Below are 11,719 nucleotides of genomic sequence, written 5' to 3'. Positions count from 1 at the left end.
AGTATGGATTGATTAAAGATTCTGCAAAGATGTTGCATTCATGTGTAATTGTATTGGAAAAATGATTTCCCTATGTTTGAATGAGTTTGAAAAAGAAAGGTCACAAATTCAGAATTTTGTCTACCATAATAAACTCTCAACAACTGGGAAACAATGCTTTGTATGCTAGCATCCATGCTTGTAGAAGTGTACATTTTGAATGATGCCTTGCCTTAGGCTACTGTAGGCGATTATAGAAAAAGGATAGCCTATTAGATTAGCCAATAGATGATTTTTTTTTCAAATACTTATTTTTTTATTCATGGTTAAAATTTGTTTTTGTTGAGCATGCAGTTTTTTTTTTTTTTACATTTAGTTTCCATTTGTCAGTTATCTGAACGTCTCGTGAATGTTTTGTGTTTTCCTTCTATGTTCTTTATAAACAGTGATGTGCGTGAACACCCACATTTATCGTAAATATGAGACATGCTTGTGTTTATGCTACAAATAAACTCTGATGGTCACGTGGTGCGTGCGTACGTGTGTGTGTGTGTGTGTGTGTGTGTGTGTGTGTGTGTGTGTGTGTGTGTGTGTCTTTTGACAAAACGTCTGCGAATACATTGTTGTGCACTGTGCATTTATCACAATGGCACGGTGTGGTATGGTACGCTATATGATTGGCACGTGACAGTTCATTCATTCAAGCCTGCTTTAAAGGTAATGAGGTTGCCAGTTAGGTTGTAAGTACGTAATTGACCACGATTCAACCGTTTTCATTTTACGTTAATGCACTTTAAAGCACAAAAAGATAAACTGTGTCATGAATGAGTTACACTATAAATATCATACATTCCCTAACAGAAAACAGTGTTTAGGATTTTACACATAGACATCCCTTTGAGAGGGGGATAGATATCAAGAATCTGGCAACCCTGATCCCATCTGTCACTTTGCTTATTCTGTCATTGGGTCGGAGGTTAACATTATTTTACGTTAGCAGCTAATATCAGTTAGGACAGGTAATTCGCAAAGCTGTCTTGTTACACCAGAAGGCATGGGCTCGGGAGAGAGTACGACCAGAAAAGTCTCTTTCGGTGTCGATGATGAGGACAGAGTCAGGATTCTCCGTGGAGTCAAGGTAATGCTAATTCAACTAGCGTTTGATAAAGCATGCTAACATTACATTAATACTAAGGGGAATGCTAACTAGCCATTGGCGTGTTGCTGTACTGTAAATTGAATAGCCAGTTTATTCTGAGCTGTCACTCGACAACCTATAGCCACCGTTGAAGTGATGAGGATGTAAAGGGATGCAGGGGCTGGGGCAGGTTCATATACGCCCTGAAACATGCCCCCTTTTCGTCACGTCAAGCTCCAGTCGCAATACGCTGAAGATACAAGTCTGCCTTGCTTATCTGCAAAGGAACATCATATGACGGATGACCAATATTCTTTACAAACCTTCAGGCTCTCAGGGTAAATTCGGCATATGCACAATGCGTTTAAATGCAAGTTGTACCACAATTTACATGGATTCTACGTGTGCAAACAGTGTTGTAGATAACGCGTTTGGCTAGCAATTAAGTGAAGAACCAACCGTTTACTCTTGCTTGTGCTTTACTGGAACCTGTCAATTGTGAATTATTTGCTTCTTATACAAGAAGGAATTCCCTCTGATGTCTTAATAGCCTCAAATAATGCTGTACCAATGGTGGCAATTGTCCATAAACAACGGCGCTTTTAATAGGCACATTTTGAATGAAGCTTAGTTTGACATACTGTGCTCTGCATCCTCAAGTGCTACTGTGAATGTCTGAATGCAAGTCATGGCTAACCGGTAGAATGGTAATACATACATATTCTACATCTGCATATCTGACTAAACATATTAAACAAGAATTTAATATCGTGAATAGTTACGCCTCCAATTATAGCTTGTTTGCACTGGGCCTGCACAATTTCAGACTTCAATTGATAGCTCTATGCGGACTGTCATTTCTATGAGTATGATTCTAATGTACTTGCAATAGCACAGATGCAATGAAAGAGCACATCGTACACAAGCAGAGAATACAGTTTTTTATTTTGCATATTTATTTATTGTCATGCTTTGATTCTAGGCGTGGTCACAGGCAGAACAGACAACAGACGTCATCTTATAAGAGGTTGCTGAAGTTGTGCTTGGTGTTGTGTTTAGTGTTAAATTATAACCCGTTTTCAGGACATCAGGAAGAAGTTGCAAAATTTCGGGAATTTTCAAAGTTGGAAACTTTCCATGGGAATTATCGGGAATTCATGGGAATTAACAGGAATTTGGGGAATTAACAGGAATAAACGGGAATTTACTAAATTTAAAGCAACCCAAATGCACTAGACCCTTCTAACTATGTCATTTCAGTCCTGGCAAATGTTCTAGACAGTAAAAAGCAGTTTTTTCAACTAAGTTTTATAATATTTATGAACATTTAACTTCAAATCAGATATTTTTTAAAGCTTATTGAGACACCCAACTTGATATCATATATTGCTTTTTACTAGAGCAGGTTTACAGAGGCTTAAACAGTGATTTTAAATACAGATGTGGAAAATATCTTTTAGCATAATCTTGACTAAAACAACCAGATTTCATGCAAGTAGACCTGGCAAGTTGCACATAGCACACATCCTACTGCAGGGGTACTGAGGCCACGCCCCCTCCTTGCACTGTGCATTCCTCCATCACATGGGGGGCAATTTACTTAATTTATTGAATGGGTTGGGTCAGACAGATGAGTTATAGTTTACTCAACATTCATCTTTTTGTTGTTCAGTGAAATAATAAAAACTTGATAAAGTTCTACTTACAAATAAATCTGTTCAAATGTAATGTTTTTTTTATTTAATTAGTTTGCATGGATGTCTGCCTATGACAAAACCTAATGTTTATATTTTTAGATTTATGTTTGGATATAAAAAAAAAAAAATTAATTACGGCCATTTAGTTAATTCCTATAATTCCCAATTTTGAATATTCCCAAAATTCCCAAGCGAAAGTTCCCGTGGAAAGTTTCCAGAAAGTTTACTGGAAACTTTCCACCCCTTTGCAATCCTAGGTAGAAGTCACATGGTACAGTACGTGACACATAACAAAATGTAGGCTGTGTGCCTGCATGCCATTGCTACTTTCTGTTCCCACAGGATTTGAAGGCACCCTCAGACCCAGTTGTATACAGGTTAGGCTAGTCGGGTATAACCACTGGAATATGATGGATACACCTATATCATACTATTAATTCAAGCTAGTTAAGACATTATAATTCTGGTTGTTTCCTAGCTTCATAGTGATTGTGAAAATGTTTGTAAAAAAAACAAGATCACTCTATTTACCAGCCCTTCCTGCACATTCAAATGCGGTGAGTCATAGAAACAGTGAGTCAGTGACTTGGGCTTCCTACTGTGGCTTTTGGTGTAGCTAGCTATGTTTAACAATTTCCTTGGAAACACACACACACACACACACACACACACACCCCCCCCAAAGTTACTCTGTGCGGGTACGAAATCCTTTGAAAAGATAAATGGATGAGTCATTTGAATAGCCATGACCCCAAAGAGGAGAGGGGCAAACACATGACTGTGAGAAAAGACAACTTTCCCATATGCCTTGTGTACACTTGACTACATTAACTTACTTACTTAATCTCTGTGCAGCTCACTGAAGACGTTCTCCAGAGGATGAAAGGAGTGGCCAACATTGCTCCAGAACGCCCACAGTCACCAACCTCCAGCCCCCACAAAGACACAGGTATGTCATGTGTCTAACACTGTCTGAGTACACTTCAACCCTCTGACGTCAAGAGCACACAAAAAAACAAAATGTGTAGTTAAACTTGTAGATTTATAATTCCATATTTGGATATCCGTTCAATCTTTATTTAATCAAATCAAATCAAATCAGTTTTATTTGTATAGCCCAAAATCACAAATACATTTGTCTCAGTGGGCTTTACATTTCATACAATATGATACAATATGACACCCTGCCCTTACACCCTTAGCTCGGCTGAGAAAAAACTCCCAGTAAAATTTAAGAAATCTCAGTGTGATAACTGGGCAGAGTAATTAAGGCATGTTTGTCCGCTGGTCCACTGGGTGGCAGCAACCCGCTGTTGTTGCCGTTGGGTTGGCCTGTAGTAAAGGACAGAAGAAGTTCAGTCGGGAATGTACCTCTGTTGGCCATGTTGAGTGTGCTGCATACTGTGTTCGCCAACAAAGAAATAAAGCTCCTTAAATGTGTAACAAGAAGCCTCCGGGAGTTACTACATAAATGGCGACGAGGATAAACAAAAGCCGATGCCTCGTGGGGATGCAACGGATGCAAGCGAAACAGTAAGACTCTATAAAGTTGCTACGTTAGCATGAGCGGATCCGAATCCGAGTCAGACGTTACCCCGAGAATAATCATGGCGGCGGCCTTGGTAGGGAGCACCGCTCCGTTCGACAGTGAGACACAGACGTGGGAAGAATATTGTGAGGTTCTTCACCATTTTTTTGAAGCTAACGAAATCACAGATGCAAGTCGGCAGAAAGCTATATTTCTCAGTTCAGTGGGAAGTCAGACGTACAGCCTCGTGAGGAACCTTGTCAGTCCCGCCAAACCGGGAGACAAGACGTTTGCCGAACTGGTCAAGATTTTAAAGGAACATTTCAACCCCAAACCCAGCGAGATTGTGCAGCGGTTCAAGTTTAATTCCAGACAGAGGAAGCTTGAGGAAACAGTAATGGAATACATCGCCGTGTTAAGGAAGTTAGCACTGGACTGCAACTATGGAGACAAGTTGTCGGAGATGCTACGCGACAGACTGGTTTGTGGGATTGGAGATGACCGCATTCAGCGCCGACTGTTGTCAGAACCGGATTTGACATTTGAGAAAGCACTGAAGCTGGCACAAGCCATTGAGACAGCCAGCAAGGATGTTAAGGATTTACAGTCGCTGGAGTCTACATCCTCACACATGAGGGCACCTCTAGCAGTGCACAAAATGTCTACAAAGCAGTTCCCCACTAAGCAGCAGCACCAGTATAACGCTTGTTACAGATGTGGAGGTGAGCAGCACAGGGCTGGGGAATGTAGGTTTATTAAGGAAACCTGTCATAAGTGTGGTAAAATTGGCCACATTCAAAAAGTGTGTAGGTCAGGAGGCTCAGTTAGCGCTTCACAGGCTAGAGGGGGTGGAGTACCAACAGGGAAGTATGGGAAAACCCAGGGAACACATTATGTCAGCCAGGGGGAGGGCGACATAGACGAAGATGAAGTCATGTTCACACTGTACAAACTAGATGAACTAGACATACCAGCAGAGGAGCCATTTATACAGACATTGACTGTTAATGGGGATAAACAGCAATTTGAAATGGACTCGGGGTGTGGGGTAACAGTAGTAAACCACTCTGTGTACAAAACCTTATGGGGGAAGGAGGTGCCAGAGCTACGCTCATGTAGAGTGAGGCTAAAAACATACACAGGACATAAAGTAAATGTTGTGGGGGCAGCAGTGGTTAAAGTAAAGCATAAACAGCTAGTAGAGAACTTACCATTGGTAGTGGTGGCAGGTTCAGGCCCCAGTCTAGTAGGCAGGTACTGGATTAGGAGGCTAGGGTTACAGTGGAGACCAGAACCCCAGATCCACCATGTTCAGACAGAGACCCCAGAGAAGGCACAGTGGAGACCAGAGCCACAGATACTCCAGGTTAAAGAGGAGACCTTGGAGGAGGTACTGGGGGAATTTGGGGAGGTTTTCAAAGACGAACTAGGGAGATTCAGAGGCCCCCCAGCAAAAATATACGTGGACAAGGAAGCAGCCCCCAGGTTTTTTAAAGCCAGACCCGTCCCATACGCCATGAAAGGGAGAGTTGAGGCTGAACTCGACCGTCTCCTTGCAGAGAAGATAATTGAACCAGTAAAATATGCGGAGTGGGCAGCGCCGGTGGTCCCTGTGTTGAAACCAGATGACACAGCAAGACTATGCGGAGACTACAAACTGACAGTGAACCAGATCTCAAAACTGGAGCAGTATCCAATCCCCAGAATTGAGGACTTGTTTGCCATTCTTTCAGGTGGAAAGAAATTCACAAAGTTAGATCTGAGTCACGCCTACCACCAGATTCCATTGGATGAGGAAGCAAAAAAGTATGTAACTATAAATACACACAAAGGCTTGTTCACATACAAAGTGTTACCTTTTGGAGTTTCATCATGTCCGGCTATTTTCCAACGTACCATGGAGGGACTACTGCAGGGCATCCCTAGGGTGGCAATCTTCCTGGATGACATCCTGCTGACGGGAAAAGACGACAAAGAGCACCTGCAGACTCTGACCATGGTGCTGAAACGGCTACAGGAGGCTGGTCTAAGGCTCAAGAGGACCAAGTGTGTGTTCATGAGTGAGGAAGTGATATTTTTGGGTCACAAAGTGGATGCAACAGGACTGCACCCAATGCATGAGAAGGTGGAAGCGATCAAAGAGGCACCCTCACCTTCAAATGTGACAGAGTTAAAGGCATATCTGGGACTATTAAACTATTACAACAAGTTCCTACCAAATCTGTCTACCGTCCTTGCTCCGGTGCACAAACTGTTACAAAAAGACACAAAGTGGCAGTGGGGAGATCCACAACAAGCAGCCTTTAACACATCAAAAGAACTCATGCAGTCAGCTCAGGTGCTTGTGCATTACGATCCAGAGAAGGACATTGTGCTGTCATGTGACGCGTCACCATACGGGGTAGGTGCCGTTCTGTCACACCACATGCCAGATGGAACTGAAAGACCCATAGGTTTTACCTCACGAACACTAAACACAGCAGAGAGAAACTACTCACAACTGGATAAGGAAGGTCTGTCAGTGATGTTTGGAATACAACGCTTCCACAAGTACATTTATGGACGGAAATTCACTATAGTGACAGATCACAAGCCGTTGTTGTCACTTTTCAATGAGATGAAAGCAGTGCCACAAATGGCCTCGCCCAGGATCCAAAGGTGGGCTGTAACACTGAGAGCCTACGAATACACAATAGTGTATAAAGAAGGAAAACATCACAGCAATGCTGACACTCTCAGCCGCCTTCCTTTGCCAGATACACCTAAAGTGGAGACGTCGGAAGAGAGGGTTCTCATGCTGGAGAGCTCTGACATCACGCTTGTGACAGCTGATCAAGTGAAAGCATGGACAGACAAAGATCCAGTACTGTCGAGAGTGCGAGAAATGGTTCACAACGGCTGGTCAGCAAAAGACAAAGGGGAGGAGTTTGCCCCTTATGAGGTGAGGAAACTTGAACTTAGTATTCAAAATGGCTGTGTGATGTGGGGGTCGAGAGTGGTTGTGCCAAAACCAGGCCAAGGAAGTGTCATGAGACAACTTCATCAATGCCACCCGGGAGTGTCCAGGATGAAAGCATTGGCTAGGAGTTACGTATGGTGGCCGAAGCTGGACAAAGAGGTGGAGGATACGGTAAAGGCCTGTACAACATGTCAGGAGCATCGTAACGTTCCGGCACCAGCTCCGTTACACCCCTGGGATTGGCCTGACAAGCCCTGGAGTCGTATTCACGTGGATTATGCCGGACCGTTCATGGGAAAAATGTTTTTTGTGCTCATAGATGCACATTCAAAATGGATGGACGTGTATCCAGTGCACTCTGCCACTTCAGCCACCACAATTGAGTGCCTGCGCACCAGTTTCAGTAACCATGGACTGCCTGAGTTGCTGGTGTCTGATAATGGCTCTTGTTTCATCAGCACAGAGTTCAACGTGTTTCTAAGTAAAAATAGAATCCGTCATGTGACGTCTGCACCCTACCATGCCTCCAGTAACGGGTTAGCAGAGAGAGGGGTACAAACATTTAAGAGAATGATGAAAAAATGTCCAGAAGGCACGCTGACAGCTAAAGTAGCCAGAGTGTTATTCAGCTACAGAGTGACACCTCACACTACAACAGGCCTTTCTCCAGCAGAGCTGCTTCTCGGGAGGAAACTACGTTGCACTTTGGATTCCATCCACCCAGACCTAAACAATAGAGTGCAGAAGAAACAGGAAAGACAAACTAGAAATCCCGCGGAGATTTTGAAAGTACGGGCCGCCCGCGCAAATCGGGGAAGAAAAAAAATCACGGCCGACCCCCGTGGTCCGAGAGGCTTTACCGTAGAGCGACACGAGCCGTACTGCCCTACAAAGGAAGAAGGCAGTAACTCCCGAGAGTTCCAAACTGAGAAAAATTACTTTAAAGTTTTCCTCTTGTCCAGCCAAAATGTTTAAAAAAGTTTAATGACCAATGTGATTCAATCTTTAGTTTGATAATGATAGGCCTATATTGTACAATGAAATTGTAGGCTATATTTTAGTGTTATTCTTTACTTTATTGTTCTTATCGATATTATTTATTTACTCCATTTATTATTATAATATAGCATTATTTTACACTTTTTATGTGTCAAAGTAACTTTTCAAATCAAATTATATCAAGGCTTTTGGGAGGTTTTTGAGCATGTTGCAACTAGGCCTACTAATATTTTTTTTAATAAAATGTGTTTAGAGGGTAGGCTTTGCCTTATAACTCGAGAATATATATATTTTTTTTATCCATCAACCTTGACAGTGAAAACAAAAGTTTAGTAAACCCCTCTAAAGTCCTAAATGAAACTATGTAAAAGGTTGTCTGACAGCTCGGTGCTCTCTGTGTAATCGCAAGCAAAGGTAACGTTAAGTGAGGCTTAGCTAGCTAGCTAAGCTAAGCTAGCTAGCTAGCAAGCGAGATAGTGCCTTGATCAGATAAACAATTTTAGAAACTTGATTTCTGTAAGGAACTGAGAGGGATAGTAGTCAGAAATACAGAAATAAATCAATGTTAAAGTGTTGAAAAACCGTAATATCCTTTTTAATTGAGGCAAAACAAAGGTGAAGTACAGTAACTCTTGCTTCAGCACCGAAAAACAAAGGAAGAAGACAGTAACTCTTGAGTTACTGTCTTTTACCTTGGTTTCAGACGGGATTTTTGAAGTTACTGTAATAACGACCCCCTATTTTCTCCAAAATAGAACACATTTGAGAAAAGATATTTGTCCACATGACAAAGGATGTCTTCAATGGCACAAAAATGATAATAACTCATTTTTGAAAAAAATGTAGTTACTGCCTTTCTCCTTTGTAGGGCAGCGTACACGTCTGACAAATGATGAGTCGATCGGAGTCAGGGGAAAAGGGGCGTGGCCTGGCAAACATTGCATTTTTGAATGACGGTTTTTGCATTTGTGGCGCCCCCTACGGGTTATCCTCGACAAGCTTAGAGGGCAGTGCTACCACATGTCTTCTGCACACATCCTGCAAGTTTCATGATGATAGGACCTACGGTCAAGTAGTTATGGCCAATTAGTAATTAAGCCCCGCCCCTGCGTAAACGTTTTAGTCAAAGGCGGCCATGTTTTTCAAGCTATCCTACTGATATTTTTCGGAGACGTGCGTCATAGTCCCCCGGGGCTTCGTGAGACATTTGGTGTCGATAGAGTAAAACTTGACAAAGTTGTGGTTAAAACCCTGTTTTTCAGTTTATGCTAATTAGCCGAAAATATTTTCCGGTTGACTCTCATGGTCCAAGAGGCTTTTTTGTAGAGCACCCTATCATACACCTGTGTGAGAAATTTCAAGTCAATCGGACTTACGGTGTGCGGGGCGTGGCCTCTCAAACTTTCTTCAGTCGTTGCTTAATAACAGCGCCCCCTAGCGGAAATTTTGAAAACTGTCCGTGAGGCTATATTGTAGAGTACCATGAGCTGTACAAGTGTAATCAATTTCAAGTCAATCGGAGTCCATGAGCTGTACAAGTGTAATCAATTTCAAGTGAATCGGAGTCGGGTGACATTTGTGGTGCCCCCTATGGGTTAATCTCGACAAGCTTAGAGGGCCATGCTACCACATGTCTTCTGCACATATCCTGCAAGTTTCATGATGATAGGACCTATGATCAATTAGTTATGGCCAATTTGTTATTAAGCCCTGCCACTGCATAAACGTTTTAGTCAATGGCGGCCATGTTTTCCAAGCTATCCTACTAATATTTTCCGGAGACGTGCGTCATAGTCCCCCGGGGCTTCGTGAGACATTTGGTGTTGATAAAGTAAAACTTGACAAAGTTGTGGATAAAACCCTGTTTTTCAGTTCATGCTTATTAGCGAAAATATTTCCAGGTTGACTTTAATGATCCAAGATTTTTTGTAGAGCACCCTAAAATACACCTGTGGGAGAAATTTCAAGTCAATCGGACTTACGGTGTGCGGGGCGTGGCCTCTCAAGCTTTCTTCAGTCGGGGCTTAATAACAGCATTTGTGGCGCCCCCTATGGGTTAATCTTGATAAGCTTTGAGGGACATGCTACCACATGACTTCTGCACATACCCAGCAAGTTTGATGATGATAGGACCTATGGTTAAGGAGTTTAGTAAAGGGGAGGAGCGTAATGTGGTAAAGGGGGGGAGCCTAATTTGGTAAAGGGGAGGAGCCTAATTTGGTAAAGGGGAGGAGTCTAATGTGGTAAAGGGGAGGAGCCTAATTTGGTAAATAGGAGGGGCCTAATTTGGTAAAGGGGAGGGGCCTAATTTGGTAAAGGGGAGGAGCTTAATGTGGTAAAGGGGAGGGGCCTAATTTGGTAAAGGGGAGGAGCTTAATGTGGTAAAGGGGAGGAGCCTAATTTGGTAAAGGGGAGGGGCTTAATGTGATGAAGGGGAGGAGCCTAATTTGGTAAAGGGGAGGGGCTTAATGTGATGAAGGGGAGGAGCCTAATTTGGTAAAGGGGAGGAGCTTAATATGGTAAAGGGGAGGAGCTTAATATTGTAAAGGGGAGGGGCCTAATTTGGTAAATGGGAGGGGCCTAATTTGGTAAAGGGGAGGAGCCTAATCAGGTAAATGGGAGGAGCCTAATCAGGTAAAGAGGAGGAGCTTAATGTGGTAAAGGGGAGGGGCCTAATTTGGTAAATAGGAGGAGCCTAATTTGGTAAAGGGGAGGGGCCAAATTTGGTAAAGGGGAGGAGCCTAATTTGGTAAAGGGGAGGAGCCTAATTTGGTAAAGAGGAGGGGCCTAATTTGGTAAAGGGGATGAGCTTAATGTGGTAAAGGGGAGGAGCCTAATTTGTTAAAGGGGAGGGGCTTAATGTGATGAAGGGGAGGAGCCTAATGTGGTAAAGGGGAGGAGCTTAATGTGGTAAAGGGGAGGGGCCTAATTTGGTAAAGGGGGGAGCCTAATGTGGTGAAGGGGAGGGGCCTAATTTGGTAAAGGGGAGGAGCCTAATGTGGTGAAGGGACATGCTACCACATGACTTCTGCACATACCCAGCAAGTTTGATGATGATAGGACCTATGGTTAAGGAGTTATGGCCAATTTGTGGATAGGCCCTGCCCCTGTGGCGCCCCCTATGGGTTAATCGCGATAAACTTCGAGGGACATGCTACCACATGACTTCTGCACACACCCAGCAAGTTTGATGATGATAGGACCTATCGGTTAAGGAGTTATGGCCAATTTGTGGATAGGCCCCACCCCTGTGGCGCCCCCTATGGGTTAATCGCGATAAGCTTCAAGGGACATGCTACCACATGACTTCTGCACATACCCAGCAAGTTTGATGATGATAGGACCTATGGTTAAGGAGTTATGGCCAACGTGTTATTAAGCCCCGCCCCTGCGTAAACTATTTGGTCAATGGCGGCCAT

The 11,719-nt window shown here is 43.2% G+C and overlaps 1 protein-coding gene across 1 annotated transcript in view; it reads left to right on the top strand.

The window, feature by feature from the left end:
• The first annotated feature begins 922 nt into the window (after positions 1-922).
• LOC307253782 (MICOS complex subunit mic25a-like) overlaps positions 923-11,719 on the top strand; it is a 114,757-nt gene continuing 103,960 nt past the window's right edge. The window contains exons 1-2 of the mRNA XM_080031951.1: positions 923-1,117; positions 3,670-3,763. Coding sequence (XP_079888077.1) covers positions 1,034-1,117; positions 3,670-3,763 — 178 coding nt within the window. The 5' untranslated portion in view covers positions 923-1,033. The remainder of the gene's footprint in view (positions 1,118-3,669; positions 3,764-11,719) is intronic.

Source organism: Ammodytes marinus (genome assembly GCF_949987685.1).
Source record: "Ammodytes marinus genome assembly, chromosome: 7".
In the NCBI taxonomy this organism is placed as follows: domain Eukaryota; kingdom Metazoa; phylum Chordata; class Actinopteri; order Uranoscopiformes; family Ammodytidae; genus Ammodytes; species Ammodytes marinus.
Note: the sequence above shows the minus strand (reverse complement) of the source record. Positions and strands in the feature narration are given on the sequence as shown.